This window comes from Misgurnus anguillicaudatus, chromosome 10, assembly GCF_027580225.2.
Source record: "Misgurnus anguillicaudatus chromosome 10, ASM2758022v2, whole genome shotgun sequence".
NCBI classification, from domain to species: domain Eukaryota; kingdom Metazoa; phylum Chordata; class Actinopteri; order Cypriniformes; family Cobitidae; genus Misgurnus; species Misgurnus anguillicaudatus.
In genome coordinates, this window is record NC_073346.2 from 21,066,341 (window position 1) to 21,087,251 (window position 20,911).

The window sequence follows — 20,911 nt, forward strand, 5'->3', positions numbered from 1 at the left end:
TTATTAGTAGTATAGACATAGCGATTTCGTTTTTAATGCACTGATGCCCCGAAGGCCACCATAACATGCTAATTTGCGTTTAGCAACAACACTGGTCACGCCAGACCAGCACGAAAACAAACCCCAGCGAACGGTCGAACTCGGTACACGTTTGTTATTAACCCTAGGATCATTTCAAGGCGGAATTTCCCTTTAACAACAAGGAGGTTTGCACTATGTGCTTCAACTTATGGCCTCCCAGGTCGGGGGACAAGCTGTCAAGATCAGCAGTGTAGAGCCGAACGCTTCCCTGGTTCTTCCTCCACCCACGGCGTCGGATGTATCGAACAGGGGAGAACCTTTGGAGAGGCTCCACACCAGGGTACTTGTTTCCGTCAACCCCACAGACCCTTGGCACGAGTCTTTGTCCAAACGACTCCTCTGGTCTCAAAATGGCTTCTCTCTCTACGGACACAGCACGACACTGCAAACTATCAAGTGTACACACACACAAATGAAAACAAGGACTCACCCACCGCACTGCAAACACACTTCGTGAGTTACGGACAAAGCCAAGCTCGACCCGGGCCCCCGGTGGCGATTCCGATGCGGTCCCGGCTCGCCCACGCTGCTCTCTAGATCCAGTGGGGCCGAAATGTTACGTGGTTGCTTACAACACAGAGTCAGGTAAAATAGATTGTTATGTACATCTGAAGACAGATAGCAATACCACCATTTGCCACTAAATGTTGCTCAAAATCTTGCAGGTGTTTTGCAGACTTGGCCTATCGTGTAAGCAATTGTAGAACAATAGGTTATTTTATAAATTCACACAGTAGATTGTTTTGAAGGTGGTATATTCTTTACTCTTTGTATAAGCTGTATGGATATTGGTTCTCTTACATTAACATTCAAACATTTTACAATACATATACATGTAACTTGATATAGAATTTATAAATCACAAAAAGCTCTACATTATTCAAGTTTTTTTTCTGCCAATTTTAAAATAATTAATTAAATGATAAAATAAAAATAATAATAAAAATGAAAAAAATATTTAATTAATTAAAATTAAAATTATTTTGTTATTCAAGGTGATAATGCATCTTCCTTGTCAAAAATAAAAATAAAATCCGATTGATAATTTGACATTTCATTTTTACTGTAATCTTCAGGATAGCCAATATTCAAATTAAATGGTAAATTTGAAGAAAGGAATCTGCCAAAGTTGAAGTAACAGTTATTTTCAACTGGCTGCAGGGTCTTAAGCATGCTTGATATGCATCTACATTCAAAATAACATATTTGCATCCACAAAGATGCGAAAGGTAGACAGTCTCTTTGACATGAGCAGATAAACCTCACCCACTGATTAACATATAATTAGCATACAAGTTGAAAATAAAAACCATGAAATAAAAAAAGAACATAAAATTAAAACTGAACTTTACATTTTAATTAGATTTTGTCACTATTATTGTGTGGCCATTAATAAAAAGCTTTTAATAATGTATTTGAAGATTCCTTTTCAACTTTGCCTTTTCATTTTAAAATTGTCAATGTTGGCTCAAGATTATAGTGAAAATGAAATGTCAAATAATCATTATTTTAAAAAGGCAGAACAAACTTTCATGACAATATATTGATAAATATATAAGCTTAGTTAAGATTAACATCACAAGCAAACCTTTTTAAACCTTGGCAGTTGGAGAGGGGCCCTGCCATACAGCTTGGGGCTCTAGAATGCCTTGATTAATGCTGTTTACTACATTACTTTATCTACATAATTTATATCATAAAACACTGGTCAAATATTTGTTATGGAATCTTAGACCTCTCCAACAATATATAATATATCATTTCTCATGGTTTAGGTTTAGAATAGTATATTGCACAGTAAAATCAAGCATTGAAGGGAACATTGGATTAAATGTTACTTGTTTCTTTTCATGCATTTAGGTATACATATATGAACAAAGATGAACTGTTTTAAATCTGAATTTGTGTGAAGTCATATAACTCTCACAGCAGTTATTTCTCATTACTTCAGCAGCAAAAGACACAAAACCAGTAAGAGGATCAGAGAGGATGGAGGAGTCCTGACACTGGAGCTACAAAAGAATAGATAAACAGATCTGAGAAAAGATTGTTTATAATTATATAAGAAAGTACCTAAACAGAGACCACTCTGTAAAACAGAAGAAAAACCTTATATATTTGGAAACTTTACACCTAATAGCCACAAGACAACTATTTAACTTGTGTCTTGCTAACATGCATACCTGGTATGCAGCTCATTTAATAAGTTTGCTAAAGTTTTGCTAACGCAATAAGCCTATATCATGGCCATACATGCTAATACTGTACTTAATAATATATACTAAATAATTCATTTATAATAAAGACACTATAGTTGGATACGGTAAAGTTTGCGTCTAAAAATGACATTATAATCACCATATGCAAATAAGACGATAACAAATTAAAATGCACTAATGTCATTACATTTGACAAAGCACTGCAGGTGATAAACAAAATAACTAAGACATATCAACACAGATCCTTCCCCATTAATGACTCCCCCCTGACATTTAAAAATAAAGATTAAGACCTTGGTTAAGACCTTTAGATGGCAAAGCATAGAGAGCTTTTTGCATTTTATGCAAAAGCAGTTTTTCTGTGGGGCATTGTGGTAGTGTAATAATCTTTTGGTTGGTGGGTTAACATTGTCCCACTTTACCATGGTACTTGTCCCACATTTGTCTGATTGGAGGTGGTCACCCTATATAGGTTTTATATATTTATTAAAAAAATTGGTTAGATCAGATGGATGTTTACCTGGAAATGCAGGGTCCTTGACTGGCACTTACATAAGGAGTAGCATTGATGTTCTTCACTTTTACGTTCAGGCAGGGTACAGAATTATTCTGACGCAGCCCTGAGATATCTAAGACAAATCCATAATTTAGCCTAGTTTGTTTTTTAATACATTAATCCTCTGTTTCACAGATAAGGCTTAAGGCTAGTTCTAGACTAAAACACATGTTTGAGCTGTCTCAACTGGAAATAACTTGAAGAGTTTGGTTCCAAAACACGATAAACAAAATAGTAATTTCGATGGCATTGATAGACCTGTGGTGGTTTTCTGTGGCAGGGAAGAAACGTCCAGAAACCATTTACATGAGAGGCACTCGGGCGAAGGAAGCATGCCGGCTGACCCCAGGGGATATTATGAAAAATGTACCATTATTTTACACAAAGTCAACGAAAATCGAGCAGGACCAAAACATTTTACAGCTGATTGCTATAAAAAATGTTCAGCGATGACATCCCAAGGATGACAGCAGCAATGACAGTGTTCTTAAGTAAAGTGTTTTGATTAATGCCATTAATGTTTATTTTTTTAATCAGTGTACCATTCATTCTCTAAATTAATATAACATGGCAAAGATGAATGCACATTTATATATTGATTCAATAGATTTATAACATTCTAAAAAAAATCAGTTTTTATAATAAAACTTTGAAAATCAAATTATGGTTTGAATTTTTCATGTTATTACATAAAGATGCTATTTGAACATTTGTAATAGAAAATAGCTAGTGGTTTTCATCTTGTCACTTTCTTGGTATAGAAAGCACATTTTTACCGAGATTAGTCAAAATGGATTTATTGCGTTTTGGAACCAAACTCCACTTGCACCGACAAATCTTAAACTGTGCCAGTACAGTGCCACTGATTTGTCTTAAGCTAAACACCAGTAACATCTTTTCTAAAGAATGATTATAAAAGATGCTTAAACAACTTTCTGTAATTTAGCTAGTCCTAAGCTAAGTAGCTGGCTAAGTCTTGTCTGTGAAACCAGGTCTATGATTTCTTAAATCTAAACCAGTTCTCTAAAGCTGCATCACAAAACTTACCTTGCATACTAATAACAACTATGATGTCACCACCCTTGATGAAATCTCTTTTATTGAGGTCAGTTTTGTTAAAAAATTTGTATACAATAGGACCCACATATACAGTCTCATTTCCAATGGTGTTTAGAGTTCCATTATTTCGAGGATTATCTGTGTAATAGAGCATGTGTCTTTAAAACAAAACAAGAATCTTTAAAAGATTACAGCTAGAAACAATGGCATTTATATGACTTTGGGGTGGTTTCCCAGACAGAGATTAGACTAGTCCTAGACTAAAATAAATGTTTAGCTGTCCAAACTGATAACATCTTGCACTAACATATCTTAAAATACATCAGTGCCCTTTATTTTGCATCAAACTGCACAAAAGTAATGTTTTAGTAAGGCATGTTTGCTAAAACTAGTTATTTTTCCTAATTAAAGGCGGAGTCCATGATGTTTGAAAGCGAATGTTGATATTTGAAATCACCTAAACAAACACGCCCCTACCCCAATGGAATCTGGACCTTCTGTTGATAGACCCGCCCCACACATACGCAACCCGGCATTTGATTTGATTTGATTGGCTATAAGTGTGTTTTGGTAGTCGGCCCGTCTCCTTCTCCAAACCGTTTTTCGAACATCGTGGACTCCGCCTTTAAACTAAGGCCTAGTCCTGGTTTAAGATAATCCCTGTCCGGGAAACCACCCCTAAAGGTCCACTAACTAACTCATCAATGAGTACGTTTACATGCACAGCATAAGCGGATAACTATCAAAAATCTGCTTATTATAGAAAACTGTTTTCATGCGTTTACATGCAAATCAATAAGCCGCCTATGCAGACAACTGCGTTTACATGGGACTTGCAGAATCAGTTTTCTCGCAGGCAGTGACGTCACCACCTATAGTACACAATAGTCGTTCAAAAAGTCGACAGCATATCTGTCTTAAGCTGTACTGTTGTATCTCTTCTCGTGTCTGCAGAACCTGTAAATGTAACATGAGCTGCTATTTTAACACTTTCTCTGCCAACTGCTTTAGTCGAGCGGAGACTTTTATGCTTTACTTTGCGCTTACTTCTGCGTGTGACGTTTATCTTTCATACGCGGAGACATGCGCACATGGACAAAACCGTGAGAAAGCCGGTTAAGGTGTTTACATGCCACGCGAAATCGGCGTAATGGGCAAAAAATTACCTGTGCTGATCGGTTTTTGCTTACGCCGTTTATGGGCTTTCCCGGATTAAAGAAAAATGATTTACGCGTTTACATGACCCCACGTGTTATTAGTTTATTAAGCATAATCGGCGTAAGACTGTGCATGTAAACGCACTCATTGTCTAAACCAGTGATTTTCAATGCTCTGCACATTTTGCATGTCTCCCTTATCTAACACACCTGATTCAAATCATCAGCTCATTAAGGGAGAGATTCATGAACAGAACTGGGTGTGTCATTTAAGGGAGAAATACAAAATATGCAGAGCTGTGGGTCCCCTAAAACAAGATTGAAAACCACTGATCTAAACCATTCCACATGACTTCAGCCATGGTTCAGCACTTCACAATTTCAAATAATCGATTAATATTGTGGTTAATAAAAGTAAATAAAACCTGCTAAAGCAGACTCAATAATATATACAAACACAAGGTATCAGTAAAAAATGTAATACCACATGGCATAGACTGGCAGAGCTTTGGCCCAATGGTGAAAAGCTCTTAAAAGTATAAAAGAAAAAGATCTCACCATAAATCAAAGCTGGGTCAGTGGTGAAGCTCTGCTCAATGGACATGCGCTTCTGTATGTGTGGATTCTGGTCAAGAATCTGTAAGGTCACTTGTCTCCATGCACAAGGCCACTGCAGCTGCTTATCAAACTCACCGGATATCAGACGAAAACTCAAAGAAAGGTAAGATGGAAAGTTGTCCAAGAAAACCTGATAGCGATAACCTTCACTAGAGTAATACAGTGGACTAGTGAATTGGGTGTTCAATAGCTTCTCAATATTCCTTATCTGCCATATTTTAGGGCACTCCGTCTGTGAAATATTGATATCGTCCAATGAAAAGCCTCCACTGGAGTCTCCAGCTCCTTTACGAGCTTCAAATACGACTTGAAAGTTTTTATATGCATTTAGTGTCACGTGGTGCAGCCGCCAGTAATAATCCGGGGTTCCTGCCAAAAAAGTGAAACTTATATTTTAATAGAATACATCAACTTCATTCACATGAACATGAAAATGATTTTTCTTGAAAAATAACGTTATAAAAATGTCAGGGAATGAGGGTTACATCCGTAACCGAGACGTTCTCTTTCAGGCGGTCACTATGACGTCACGTCGTGACCAACGAATTGGGAATCCCTACCAAAGCACCACTGAAGCTGACCCTTCCAGTGCCTGCGTAAAACTGCCGTTTTCTGACGGAAGAGGCGGAACCTGGGCTTACTGCAGAAGGCTGGTCACTATTTGTTCCTCAACCCACGATAGTGAACTAGGCAAACTAGGAAGCGAACCTGCCACCCCCTAAAGAGGTTTACCACTTGAGTGGTGGCTGAAGTACTCAATAGGTCTTTGGACGTGAAAACTCTCTTAGTAATATCCCTTACTAGAGAGACACAGAGTGGGCTCCGCTAAAGAAAAAATGTGGTACATTTTAACTCCAATGAAAATACTCACATAGGAACCGCAACATTGGCTGTCGAGGTGGTGGAGGAGTACCAAAGCCTTTTATGTAACATTTCTGCACTTACAATGTTCCATGTCTGTTCATGAGGAACCACGAGCTAATGCCCTAGATCAGTGTTTCTCAAGCTTTTTCAGCCCAAGGACCACTTTATCTTCCAATTTTTTTCTGAGGACCACCTAACAGAATCCCACTCTAACACTCCCCCAAATACAACAAAATAGGAATGATAAGCTATTTTTTTAAACAAATGCAATGCTATGTTCAGAAATTATTATATGAATTTTATTTCATTTGAAAAAGTAAATGTGAAATGAGTTGCAGCTTAATATGAACAACAAACTGGACATGTGAAAAAAATGCAATTAAACATATAACAGCCTAGGTCCCACTTAATGTCATTCCAAAGAGCCATTAGTTTAAAACTGAGGTGGAGGGTATATGAAGTCTATGGTTGTAACTAACAATAAAATACTGAAAAACTAGTACATTACAAAACTAATAGATCTGTGGATTTTAGCTGCTTTCAGTAGACGCTTGATCTTTTATTTTGACTCCTCTTTGGTTTAGCCAACCAATCCATTTTTACGTTATTAAAACAGAAAGGCAAGAACTGATATCACAGTTTTGCAAGTGCATTTCAAATCTACTTTAATAAGTGACGATTGTATAAACACTTGCCTAGTTTAGGTCATCTTTTGGCGGACAACTGGGGAGGTTTGGACAACACTTTGAGAATTACTGCCCTAGATGATGCCACACTTCTCTCAAATAAAAAAGCTCCTGATAGGCAAGGGCGATTGTATCTACTATCCAATAATTATTGGATACTGACCACTGACCACCATAACAGACAAAGAGCAGCTCTGAGGTCTTAAAGCTTTGAGTTCTGTCAACATACAGATGCAGTGCGTGTACAAGACATAAAAAGCCATGGCTTCAATGCTTGCAGGTTCACCACCAGATCTCTAAAAGGGCCTGGGTCTCAGTGTTACGATGGATTCAGCAGGCCCAAACTGAAGGCATGAATCGTCGACTGAAAATGGAGGTACCCTAACCTTCTTAACAGAGGCCAATGAAAGGAGCGTTTTCATTGTAAGAAACTTAATATTCACAGTGTGCAGAGGCTCAAAGGGAGCAGCTTGTAAGGCTTTCAGCACCACGGACAGGTCCCAAGAGAGGTAGTGCGTGGAGGATTCAGTGTTAAAAAACCTAATGACCAGGTTTTGTTAACCCTCTGAGCTACCGTTTATCGGTGTGGGGTGTGGATATCGCAACAGTGTCTACTTTAAGGGTACCGCTTGTGATAAATCACTTAGAACCTCCGCGTCACATCCAGAAACCACAAATGGAGGTTTCAAAGGTCGGAATGTGGGTACCATAATGTGCACCCTCTTGAGAAAGAAGGTCCTTCCTCAGAGGGAATCACCAGCGAGGAGCATTCGTTCTGGGAACCAAATTCCTGGCAGTCCAGTAAGGCGCAACCAGTAAAAATGTGCTCCTTGTCCTCTCTGACTTTGCACAGTGTCAGTGCGAGTAGGCTCAATGGGGAAAATGCATATGGAGTCACCATTTGCCGGGGCGCGCTGCTCGTGAAAGTGCATCTGCCACTATGTTGAACAACCCTGGGATGTGAATGACACAAAGGGACCTCAGATTCTTTTTACTCCATATGAGGAGATGACTGGCAAAATGCGACAGGTGACGAGAGCACAAATCGTCTTGGCGATTGATATACACAACGTCGCAATGTTATCGGTGCGAACTAATACATCTTTGCCTCTGAGCTTGTTGCTGAAATGAACAAAAGCAAGACATACAGCTCACAACTCGAGGCAATTTATATGCCAGTGCAGCTGGGGTGTCGTCCAGAGCTCCAAGGCTGCAAGCCCGCCATACGTGGCCCCCCACCCTATGGTAGAGGCACCTGTGCAAACAATAGCATGCCTGGAGACCTGTCTTAGTGGTACACATGACCTGAGAAACGATGGGCCTGGCCACGGAGTTAAGGGGGGAATGCATGCAGGAGTGATAGTTACCCGGTGCAAACCGCTGTGCCACGCTCTCCCTGGGACTCGGTCGTGAAGCAAACGCTAAAGTGGTCTCATATGGAGAAATGGTAAGACATTGTACTAATATGCCCGCCCCTCGAACGCAAAACAACAAAAAAAACGGCTTGTGTCGGGGGAGAATCGAGACATGAAAGTATGCATACTTCAGGTCTATGGCTGCGAACCAATCGTGTGGACAAATGCATTTAAACATGCTCTTGTGCGTCACCATTTTGAATGACAGCTCGATTCAGTGAATGCAAGTCGGTAGCTTTAATCATATTGAATTGAATGTCCGCAAATTTGGAGGGATACCGGGCAAACTGAATCGCGCAGCCGAGGCGGATCGTGCATAAAAGCCAACGTGACGGGTTGGGAAGATGTTTCCACATCCCCAGATACTGAACAAGAGAGATTAACAGCACGACCAGTGTACCCGCGATGAGGGGAGCGGAGGTAATCGCCAATGTCTGCTCTTTGGCCACATCGACAGAAGTTTTATTTAACACGTGTAATATAACACATCAAATGAAAATGGAGATCCCCTACCCTCTTAACAGAGGCCAATGCAAGGAGCGTTAAAGTTTTCACTGTAAGAAACTTAATACTCACAGTGTGCAGAGGCTCAAAGGGAGTGCCCTCTTAGGCCACATCGACAGAAGTGTTATGTAATGCATCACTCACCTGGTTCCGTTGATGGGTAGCTGAGCTGGAGAGACTCCGTTGTGTGGATCCCGGCTGCTGCAACACACCCACTGGTGATAAAGGGAACAGGAGAACATTGGGTTATGAGCCTGTCCGTAGCTCCCATGTTCCTCTGGAGACCTGCAGAAGAGAGGTGGAATTCGCCGGCTGAAAAACCGGTGGAGCCAAAATTATGAAAACCAAGGATTCCCTGCCCAGCCCTCCTCCGGTGGGGAGTGGTGCCTTCACCATCTCCCGAAGAGCAATCGCCAGAATGGCTAGACTAGGAAACCGGAGCATTCAGGAGACAATTCTTGTTGACCTTCTTAATGTCCGTGAGACAAAGCCAGAGAGGACGTTCATGGACCACCAGGGTGGACATCAAACCCTTTAGTGGTTCCACCATAGGTGAGAGGTGATGGCTAAATGGTTGGTTCCGGGAGGAAAACTGTGTTTTTCATGGCCGCGTCAACCATCATGAACCTTGGGAAAGAAAGGTACAGGTGGTGGGGGCTGCGCTTTCCTTGCAGCCTCTCCAATGCTGCGACAGAGAATCCTTGTGGTCTGTCAAAGGCCGATGGCATCGTAGAACTAATGGTCAAGCCAACAGACCGATTCAGCACTGTTATATGGAGATCCTCCTTCTGGAGCTTTTCCGCCACATCTTTAACAGGGCTCAGCAACAGAAAGAGGGGGGGGGGTGACATACCCGGATATACAAAACTGTCTCTGCAAATCCAAAAGGGTCATGCTCTCAGATTGAGCATGAACCCTCCATGAACGCAGCCTCAGAGTGCTCTTCAGGCACAAGAGAGAATGATCTTGGCCATACTGGGGACCCATCTGCCACATCCAGAATTGCATAGATGAAATGACATCTTTAAAAAGATGCACTTGCCGTGACACAAGCCACTGGATGTCTTTAAAAAGACACAAATTCAACTCGTGCTGCTCTTTTAGGGGAATCACTCTTTAATGCTGTGCTGAATTGATTAAGCACAGGGGAGTTCAACGCACAAACTCACTTTCAAGACTTGAGGTGGGAAAGAGGTGGAATTCCACAAGCCTCTGCTGGAGTACCATTTCTCAAACCAACTTCAGCATGCAGTGACTTCGTAGTGACCGACTGAGAGAGAACTCCTTTGTCCTTAATATTGTTATGGGGTTACAAAAAAACAATACAGACCATGCTACATTTTACACCATTGTTCTTCAACCTTGGTCCTGGAGGACCCCCTTCCGGAAAGTTTTGGATGTCTCCTTATTTAAAACACCTAAACCAACTCATCAGCCTCCATCCAGAATGTCACCCGAACAGGCTGATGAGTTAAAACAGATGTGTTAATTAAAGAGAGATCTTAAACATTCAGGAAGGAGGTTGAAGAACACTGTTTTACACAGTAACAGTAGCTCAGTGTAGTAGCCTAGGTGATACATATTAGATATGATATACAGTGGGGAAAATAAGTATTTGACACATCAGCATCATCTTACAGAATCATTAACAACAGTCCTTTTACAGTATTTCTGATAACAAGTGAAATAAATGACAAGTAAATTACATTTGTTTATACGGCGGGGGGAAATAAGTATTTGACACATCAGCATATTTATCAGTAAGGGGATTTCTAAGTGGGCTATTGACACAAAATTTCCACCAGATGTAACTATCAAGCCAAACATTGAATTCATACAAAGAAATCAGAACATTTAAGTATACAAGTTATGTCATAATAAATAAAGTGAAATTACATGAGGAATAAGCATTGAACACAATTTATATAATACTTTGTAGCAGGGGCGTTGCTAGACATAAAGCTCTACTGGGGCACAGGCCCCCTCCTCTTTTGCGGACTATAATCTTCATCATACCTTACATTATTAACATGTTTGGAGGCATGTAATTTACTTGTCATTGTTTTCACTTGTTATCAGAAATACTTTAAAGTTATGAGCAGTTGGTAAGACCTGTGATCTGTTCCATAAGTCTCAAAGTTCCTGTGCTGTCAGCTGCATCCTGGTATTCCCTGATCCAGATGTTAAGCTGGTCGTTTACATTGCCACTGTGAAAGTAATAAAACTGGACGCATTGAACTTTACAATCTCTTGTCGGTGTCATTTCTCTGCTCTCCAGTCTAGCTGAGTCGCCCTCATTTCTGCCCACCAGACTTAAGTGCATGAAGAAAGAGTTTCCTGCATGATATAAAAATGTAAGTTCAGTTGACATAATGGGGAAATAAAAGTGTAGACTGAACTATTTGATTACAACATGCCAAATTTTTGAAAAGTAATCTTTTAATTTATTTCCTTTTTTACGAAGACCTGAACAAAACAGGTATTTTTCTAAAAAATTAAAAACATTAGGCGGCCTTGTTAGGATGTCTGTCTGTTTAGTATTGTATTTTGGTTTACTTTTATTCTGTAGTACTTGTTCAAGTAATCTTTTTAATGAAATGTCTTTGGAAAGACACAACTTGTCTTGCTGACATAAAAAAAACTTTCTAACAGCATTCACTAACTGAAAGTCTCACCGTTTGCCTCTTTGCCCAAATAAGTGTGATCAGTCACATTGACGCCTGTCACTGAACTCACTCTCTGCCATCCGTGTTGAGTAGAAGAACAAACATTCATATGACACAGAGAGTCGTCATCAAAACTACAATGATCAAGGAAGGAGGTGGACGAATCTATAACACAAAAATTTGTGCAAAACAAAGTAACACTTACACTGGGAAAAATCGTTTTTTTTTTATTTTACTATTTCTTTTTTTACAGTGTTTTCTGTTTTGTGGTACAATTTAACTCTATCACATTGCAGTTGTATTTATCAGACATATACACCACTGAAAACATTCACAAATGTGTACAAACGGCCATATATAAAACTGATATACAGTACTTACTACAACTGTAGAGTTTATTGAGCTCAATAGCATCATATTCACTCATGTCCATACGCTGACCAATCACATCTTGAAACTCAGGATGCTTTGTAATGATTGTGGATCCAATGCCATTGCTGAAGGCGTTTTTATCATAATGCATCACAGACATGTAGTCATATGGGGTACCTTGGAGGCTTGTCACATTCTCACCGTATTTATCGAAATTGCTTTTTTGCACTGAAAATAAAGACTATTGCAATTATTAAGATGCAGTAAGGAATGCTTTATATGTGTCACACTTTTATAATACATTATTTCAAACAAAGTGGTAAAACATTATAGGGCAACCTGCAATGATGTTTTCATAATTGATTGTCACATAATCATCTCTGTCATATCTTGATTGCTCATGATAAAATCCCAGTGCATGGAGAAACTCATGCTCAACAATTGCTATTATTCCACAGCCATCCCCAATGGAAAGTTTTTGGCCCTGGAAAAATGATCGCCCGATATATGACCAACACCTGCAAAATCATATCCTAAATTCAGTCTAGTGTAGTTTAAGATATGTCATTTTTTTGTAAATGAAACAATACTGTACCCTTCAAGCCTCTCTACAGAAATGTAATAATCTTCTGTTGTCCTAGGCTTAAAGTCAATACATGATTTCAGTCTGAACTGTTCAAAGGCCCTCAGTATAACTCCTCTATAGTTTATATCTATAACCACAATCAGAACACATCATGTAGGAAGGATATGAATACATATATATAAACTTAAAAAAAAAAAACTATATTTTCTTACCCAGATGAGAACTCAGCACATAGGGGACAGGGATTTGCCAGCGGTATTGATCTCCCAAAATTGTACTCCTTTCTTTTGGCTTTAAAGCAAACAGATTAGATTATTAACAAGAAAATATCTACTCATTAAAAAATGTAGTCTCTCAGAAAAAAAAACTCACCACCATGATGTCTCCCTCTTTAAGATGTAAACCTACAGTTAAGCCACAAAAAGCAATTGAGTTTCAATATTCTCATTTTATAAAAAAAGATATGGAAAGCCGAAAATGGATATACTACTATATAGTTGGCGAAAAAGCAGTAAGAAAACAATAGGTGAAAGTACCTTGGATGACCTACTATGACTTAATATGCCCTTGGGTCAGTTACCTCCAAGCCCCCCCAACAATTTTCATATTTTCCCTGAGCTTTACATTCATAGCTGTGGGAATGTATATTCATCAGGGATGCTGAGAAAAAAGGAAGGGGTGATTCCTGTTTCCCCAAAGTTATGACTTAACCTAAGACGCTAAATGTACATTGCATAACTTGCACACAGCCTCACTGCAGTTTTATAAAAATAATTTAAATCAATTTAGTTCATTTGTAGAAAGAATGTGCATCTGCTTTAACATGAACTGCAGTGCAGAGACGAAAACTAACAGAAGTCATGTGACAATAGTGAAACAGCGTGTTGATTGAAAGCACAATGGTGAAAACAAACGCACAAGAGAATGTCTCGGGTTACATATATAATTCTTGTTCCCTGAGAATGGAACGAGATGCTGCGTCACTGTAGTGATGCTATGGGAACACCTCCCAATCCACAGGACTACAAGTGCATGTCTGTGTGTAAAAAGCACGGCTAAGACCTAAGCACCTAGATCCAGGGGCCTCATTTCTAAAATGCTGTGTAGAAACCATCCTACATTTGATCTTATGATAATTTATCAAAAATGCGTAAGTGTGATTCATGAAATGAATGTACGCCTAGAAAACCTGCATACCCCTTTCTTTCAGATGTGAAATCTCACAGATGTTTAGTTTCAGATCGGCGCTTTTAAACGATGTCTAATTAATGTCATGGCACTAAGCACTTTTCACAATTTTTATAAATATGGACTTTGCCATGGATTTTTGCGAATGCACACTTTGCTATCAAATCTGTGCATATGCATGCTTTAGTAATGAAGACCCATGAGTAGAAACAAGATCCAGATCATAAAACTGTACAAAAGTGAGTGTACCTGCCGAATCACAGACATCCTGGACCGAGGCACCTGCCCAAATGGCTTTACATGCTGCCATCCCTCTAGTTTGTAGGACAGGTGGACAAGTTTTGGTTTTGGAGCTGGACCATAAAACAATAAAAAACACATTCTGTGTCTATTTTTGAGAGACGTGTTGTCTCTCTCCACAGGGGTCACGGATACCCAGGAACTGATCTGTATTTCACCCCCTCTCTCTTCTCCTTTAAGTTTTGGTTACTGGAAATATACTAAACACATGTAACATTGGGTATATCATATGTTGTGATGCTACAAAGGTTTCATCTTCATGTTGGGGTTCGTTTTAAAGGTGATGGTGCGATGGTTAAAAAGGTCTAATTTCTATAATTCTAAGGGAAAGTGTATCAAAGTTTAAAACTTAAGACATAATCTGTACTCCTGCGATTGGTGTCACATCATGAGAAGATCTAGATTACAGATGGGTCCCATTTGGTGCTCCTCTTCAGGTCACGAGAACCGACCAACCAAATCGTGATTTGAGATTTTATTATTCTGTGTCTCATTCTGTGTATATAAGGTGGCTTGACAAGAGACTCTGGGAAGTATTCTTTAGCAAGAAACTTCCCCACACTTTGGGTGTGTGTATTCAAATATCATGGAAAAAATCTTTAACAAGAAACTTCCTACACCATTTTGGGTATATTATATTCATGATGGAAGTACTCTGTAGCCAGAGTTTCTATTGCCAGGTATGACTTTGTAACTTTTGCAACTGTTGATCATTTTAATTAATTGGAATTGAATCAAATTCTGTATGATATTGTTTAATTTATGTTTGAAGCTGAAACCTGCCTGGTATAATAAATTGTTACATTTGATTCATCTGAATTCTTCAGAAATTGTATTGATTTATTTGAATTCTTTCAGAAATTGTTATGATGATCAGTAGATTAGAAGGAGTCTGGTATTACCGCAAGATTATTCTGTCAGGATATGATCACACTGATGTTTTGATGGTCAAATGGAGCATGGGGCACATTCATTAAAACTCTCAGATTTATGTCTATCACCTGCCTTAGCAAGTTGCATGAGCGTTAGACTAAGATAACTATTTTTATGATCGGAGCAAGCATGGAGCGGCCAGACATAAAAATATTAGTTTACCCGGTAACCTCTGACTAAGATCAGACTGACAATTTTGTGTCCGTGAGATGTACGCAAACGGCCGGCGTATGCTCTGTGCGATACCGGGTCCCTAATGAACGAATATCTAATGGGAATTAATAAATAATGAAACATCTAAATTATGATCAACAGATAATTGGAATAATACACTAAATTCTTAGAATATTAAATTGGAGTCAGATTGTAATTTAAACACAGAGATCAAAGAAATTAATTTAATCATGATTTGGAATTATTCTTCTAGAAGCGCTGAGGAAGGAACGAACACGAGACCCTTCACCCACTCCACTTGTATCTGTCGTTGGGCTTGTGGGTGGTACCTTACAAGCAGGGACGTACTGGGACTGAAATTCAGCCCGGGACTTTAAAATGGAGAGGCCTTTTACGCGAGTGCCCTTGGTGCACGAGCAGGATTTTTTGCAGTTATTTTAATTCTAGTAGTGTTTTTATGGTATGAAGAGAATCAGATTATGCTGAAGACCTAAAAGAAACTTTAGGATAACACCTGCCTCCTCAGGTTGTATAAGCAAGTCACCACTGCACTAAACACAACCAGGTCAGCAAAACCTAATCTCGAACACATAAGTCACAGTATACTGCTAACTACCAGCATGTCATGTGTACAGTCAGTTGGAGTGATAAAATTGTTACAATTACTCACACATACCCACTCAGATAATCAAAAACTACAATACAGTCCTATAAAATAGAGATTGTGTGTGTACGTACTCACTTTCAACTCTCCCTGACTCCACTTCCCCTGTGCTGGACCCTACCTCTGCTTACTGATGGTACAGCTACATATGCATGAGAAGAACATCAGTAATAAATATGACTAAGAATAATTCCTTTTTTTAATTCAATCTGTGCTTTAGTCAGGTTATAATCTAGTAAGTGGACTATTGCATTTTATCCTATATGTAAATATGTAATATTGTGCTGTATTTTTCTATTTGTGTGTCCTTAATAAAGCTTTGATTGATTGATTGATTGATATGCCTACCCTGCTGAAAAAAAAAACAGCATCAAACCAGCATGGGAATTATGCTGGTCTATGCTGGTTTGATGCTGGATTAGCTGGTGGTCACCAGCATACCAGCACCAAAACACAACATATGCTGGTCTTGCTGGTATGCTGGTTTTTCCAGCAGGGTAATATGATTGCCTACCCTGCCCTGCACACTGACCCATCACTGTTTTTGTACTGGTTCCATTCTCCTCCTCCTCTTGTTCTGCTTTCCTTCCTCCTCCTCATCAATATGACTGCAAGAGTCATCATCAACCTGTCTCTCTCCATCACTGACCTTAACAGCTAATATACAGACATACAGGGATTCCTTAGACCATTTTACTGTTTGAACACAATGATGACGTGGAAACGTATGCACGCGCATGTTGGCAATGGAAGTATGGCAAGAATCAGTAGTGAAGCAACACAGACAGAGAAATATATATTTAAAAGTTGACTTTATCAAGTTTTTCAACACAGCTACCAGATCCGTGTACTATAGTCGAGTGAATAGAAGACGTTAGCAGATGGGCAAATATAAAGTGACCATATATACGTATTAGTATATTATTAGTGCAACCAAACGCAATTACCAGACATTTTGATGCTGGGAAACTGTTTTGATAAACTTACTGAGTTGCTAACACGTTAAAACAACCCCACAACACCACTTCTGTTGCCAAAATACGCACGCAGGCTATTTCATCAATTTCATAAGCGGGATAATGTAGAGCGAGGCGGTTCTTATAGCGAATACAACCAAGCTCCGCTTTGCGTGGGGTCCTGATAAGCCTGTCGGGGTTGAATTCGCTATAACAACCGCCTCGCTCTACATTATCCCTTATATATGCCTATATTTAAATGCAAATATAAATGATTTCAGTGTATAATAGATGCATCACTAATTGTGCACCTGTCCTGTCCATGCTGCTGGTCCTTCCTCATCTGCACCTCCTGCCACAGCGTCCTTTTGACTGCGAAAAAGGTCTGTGAATTTGGCGCATTTAGCTGCCTCTTGTGCCAACATTTTTATGTTTTAGGCCCCACCCATTTCTTTCTCTTCTTTTCGCAATTTTTACCGTCTTGTCTATGTTGCATTCACACGAATCCAAACCTGACCAAAAGTAAACTCTTTTGATCGGCGCCTTTGAGCCAATCGGATGTGAGGAAAACCGAGGATCAGTCCAAGTTGGGAGGGGCCGCTCTTATCTCCCCTCAAGATTTGAGGAATTGGTTTGGCCCGGTCTGAAACAGACACAGAGCGTTCCGCTGCAGCTAAGCGCCTGGTCAGGCATTAAAAAAAAAAACTTTTTGACCTCCGGCCGGTTCGGCCTGAAATGGACCGGCCGTTCGGGATTGCTCCCGGAACTCCCGATGGCCAGTCCGCCCCTGCTTACAAGTTCAATGCGCTCTGACTGTTAAAGGAGATCGCTGTCCAGAGGCTTTATAAGCAAATGAGATAGCCTTAACTTTCCATTTACTCAAAGTCTGCTTGGGGGCTGGCAGTGGTGGCCGGTGACTTTTGAGGACGCATGATACGAAGCTCATCACAACATGTATTTAGCTCATCATGAGTGTGGCTCGTCATGTCAAAGCATGTGTTTGGTGCATCATGTGAACCATGTGAATCAAGCAAACGTGAATGCCACTTGACTGCAGATGATCACATGTGTTGGCGCTGCGCAGATCAATCAAAACATAAATGGAAATGAAAATGGAATGAAAAAGAAAAGTCCCATGCATCACTTTCAGGTCAGTTCACAAACCTGTTAAGCTGACACCACCAAATCATCTGCGTGATTTAAATAGTATAACATGTACAAATTTATATAATATAACTTCAGTTGTTGACATTGTACTGCGTTGCGTTTTGAGGCATGGTAAAGATATCTATGCTAAAGACATTTGTTGTTTTGTATATGCTAATAACAGTTATTTATTATTTGAATGAACAAAACCTACTAGATGGATGCTTGAGTATTAAATCAATCAAACACCTTTATTATTGAGAACATAACCATACATACCAACTTTTGCTTTTGTTAATAGACATCTGCTGTTTTCTTAAAGCTGACGTTTAATTTACTTACAAGAAATACATTTAGTAATTCTCCAAAATTGCTTGGATTTATACTGACATGTAAGATCACCTTTGTCACATTAGATTAAACCAGTGCTTTAAGTGGCCCTAAAGAGGTGCCGGTACACTTTTTTTTCGCTGACTCGACTCCTATAAGGGGTTTTATATTCAGCAGTCAACAGACGACCTTGTAAAAATAATAAATCCTTTTATAAGTTTGTGGATTTGCTTGAGCTAGAAATATCTACTGAACATAAATAAAATGTGCAAAAGGTAGATATGTGAGTAAAATTTTCAGCATGGTTAAAGATAGAAAGAGCTTGAAAAAAAAACTTTAAAATGACACCAAGACTATGTCCATGGGTAACAAAATACTGGCCATTTGAAACCAGAAAGTCATCAATTCATTTTTTCCCATCCCAGATAGCAGACGGACTCGGGCCGAATGTGGCCTCATGATGGCACTGCTGGCGTGCTGCCGGCAACGGCATGCAACATGTCAGCCAAGTATGGGCCAGGTGTGGCAATGATGGCACTGGATCCATAATGGCAGATAATATTTGGGCCAGTTGTGGATGGGATGTATGTGGCCCAGATCAGTGTAGTGATTCTGGACCAGATCAGTCTAGTGATTGTAAGCCACATTTAAAATACTGATTTATAATAAATAATTATAAGAATTGATAGATTTTCAGGCTATCTTAATCTTAATGTTAATTTAACCTTTATTAAATAAAATGTTAGTTTTGTATTAAAAGAAACGAATATATTTGGACAATAATGTTTGTCTACATTTCAATCACATAAACTTGCCTTCAGATCATGGGTCAAGATAATTTTGTTCAAATGACCCTGAACTTCCAGAAGTTTTTCTTTCTGAATTTTAAAGTTTCTATAACGTTGCTTTGAGAAGCACGTGGATCGTTTCTTTTTAAACGTGCTTTTGCGCGATTTTCATTGTAGCAGGGGTTTATTCCTGCTGAAGATTTCTGACTTCAACGACTAAGTAAAACTATCATTGTGTACAATCAAATGTTAGATACTGCAGAAATAAACAATATGTTCACTGTGCTTTTGCCTGCCGAAGTGTTAAAAAACATAAAAATCTTTGTATCGGTTATCCTTCGCGTTACGTTAAGGATGCGCAGTTTATTTATGAAGTGCAACAAGAACATACACGCGGATGACATCAAAGTACTGCGAGAGCGATTCGAAAGATCATGGACAGCATTCTGATTTCAAATCACTCTCGCGGTATTTTAACGTCATCCGTTTGTCAGTTCCTGCAACTCAACATTACGTTGAACACCTTGTCAAAAATGATTGAGATGGCCAATCAAATCAAAAAAGGCGAGTGCCACTGGGCAATCACGAGGTTTCCTGTTAACGGAAGCCGAGCGGCGGCCAATCAAATTAACCAATAGGCGGGGTTACCGTCGGAGTAGCAGTTACACCGCGTCAATCAATCATAACAGACACAGATTTCCTCTTAATTAGTGGTGGGAGAAACGAAGCTTTTCGAAGCTTCGAATCAATTGAACCAATTGCTTTGAAAATTGATTCAGTTTTTCGAAGCAGTTCGAAACACCACACACGCTGGCGACCCCTGCGGGTCAAAATAGTGTAAAGCAGATATGGCCAAACATTTTACACTTTTGTTTTTACAAAATAATAGCAAGATTTGTATTAAAATATGTTAAAAAAATTATTTAACTTAATTTAGACATAGTTAAAAGTGTATTATGTGTTTTTAGTTTTATTTAGGGCAAACAAATGATTAAAACTAACTACCCTTTTAATTATGCACATTTTTGTCATTAAATCTGTCCATAAACAATAAATAGACAAAATGGCAGTGTTATTAGTGAGAAGGATAAATGTTTTATGAACTTTTATAATAAAACTGGCCCGAGTTCACCGAAACATATTAGACACTGGTCATGTGATCAACTCCCCCTAGTGGTGAATTGTCGGATTTTCGAAACGTTTCGAAACAGTTATGACGTAATGAAGCCTCGTTTGCTAAAATCACGTGACTTGGGCCAGTTTGAAACAAGCTCCGAACCACTGATTCGAAACAAAAGATTCGTAAATGTTTCGAAGCCTCATGAAGCAGTGCTTCGAAAACGACCATCACTACTCTTAATGAAACTGGAAAGCTTGGGAATTGACGGAAGAATGTATAACTGGATTATGGGTTTTTTATTTGGAAGAACGATTCAAGTACGGGTAGGAACTGCTTTTTCTCAGATTCTTCCAATTGAGAATGGAACTCCCCAGGGAAGTGTGAGCAGTCCTATTCTTTTTAATTTAATGATTAATGACATTTACCATAATGTAGATTCTGGAATTGGAAGGTCTTTGTATGCTGATGACGGAGCACTATGGAAAAGGGGGCGAAATGTTTCGTTTGTAGAAAATAAAATGCAAAAAGC

At 39.1% G+C, this 20,911-nt stretch overlaps 1 protein-coding gene across 1 annotated transcript in view; it reads right to left on the reverse strand.

Moving 5' to 3' along the window:
- Positions 1 to 447: 447 nt before the first annotated feature.
- LOC141367380 (meprin A subunit beta-like) overlaps positions 448 to 20,911 on the reverse strand; it is a 43,447-nt gene continuing 22,983 nt past the window's right edge. Inside the window, exons 5-15 of the mRNA XM_073872724.1 lie at positions 13,156 to 13,187; positions 12,996 to 13,074; positions 12,793 to 12,910; positions 12,537 to 12,715; positions 12,207 to 12,425; positions 11,835 to 11,990; positions 11,272 to 11,496; positions 5,631 to 6,059; positions 3,904 to 4,053; positions 2,821 to 2,929; positions 448 to 2,093 (exon numbers count right to left, since the gene is read on the reverse strand). Coding sequence (XP_073728825.1) covers positions 2,024 to 2,093; positions 2,821 to 2,929; positions 3,904 to 4,053; positions 5,631 to 6,059; positions 11,272 to 11,496; positions 11,835 to 11,990; positions 12,207 to 12,425; positions 12,537 to 12,715; positions 12,793 to 12,910; positions 12,996 to 13,074; positions 13,156 to 13,187 — 1,766 coding nt within the window. The 3' untranslated portion in view covers positions 448 to 2,023. The remainder of the gene's footprint in view (positions 2,094 to 2,820; positions 2,930 to 3,903; positions 4,054 to 5,630; positions 6,060 to 11,271; positions 11,497 to 11,834; positions 11,991 to 12,206; positions 12,426 to 12,536; positions 12,716 to 12,792; positions 12,911 to 12,995; positions 13,075 to 13,155; positions 13,188 to 20,911) is intronic.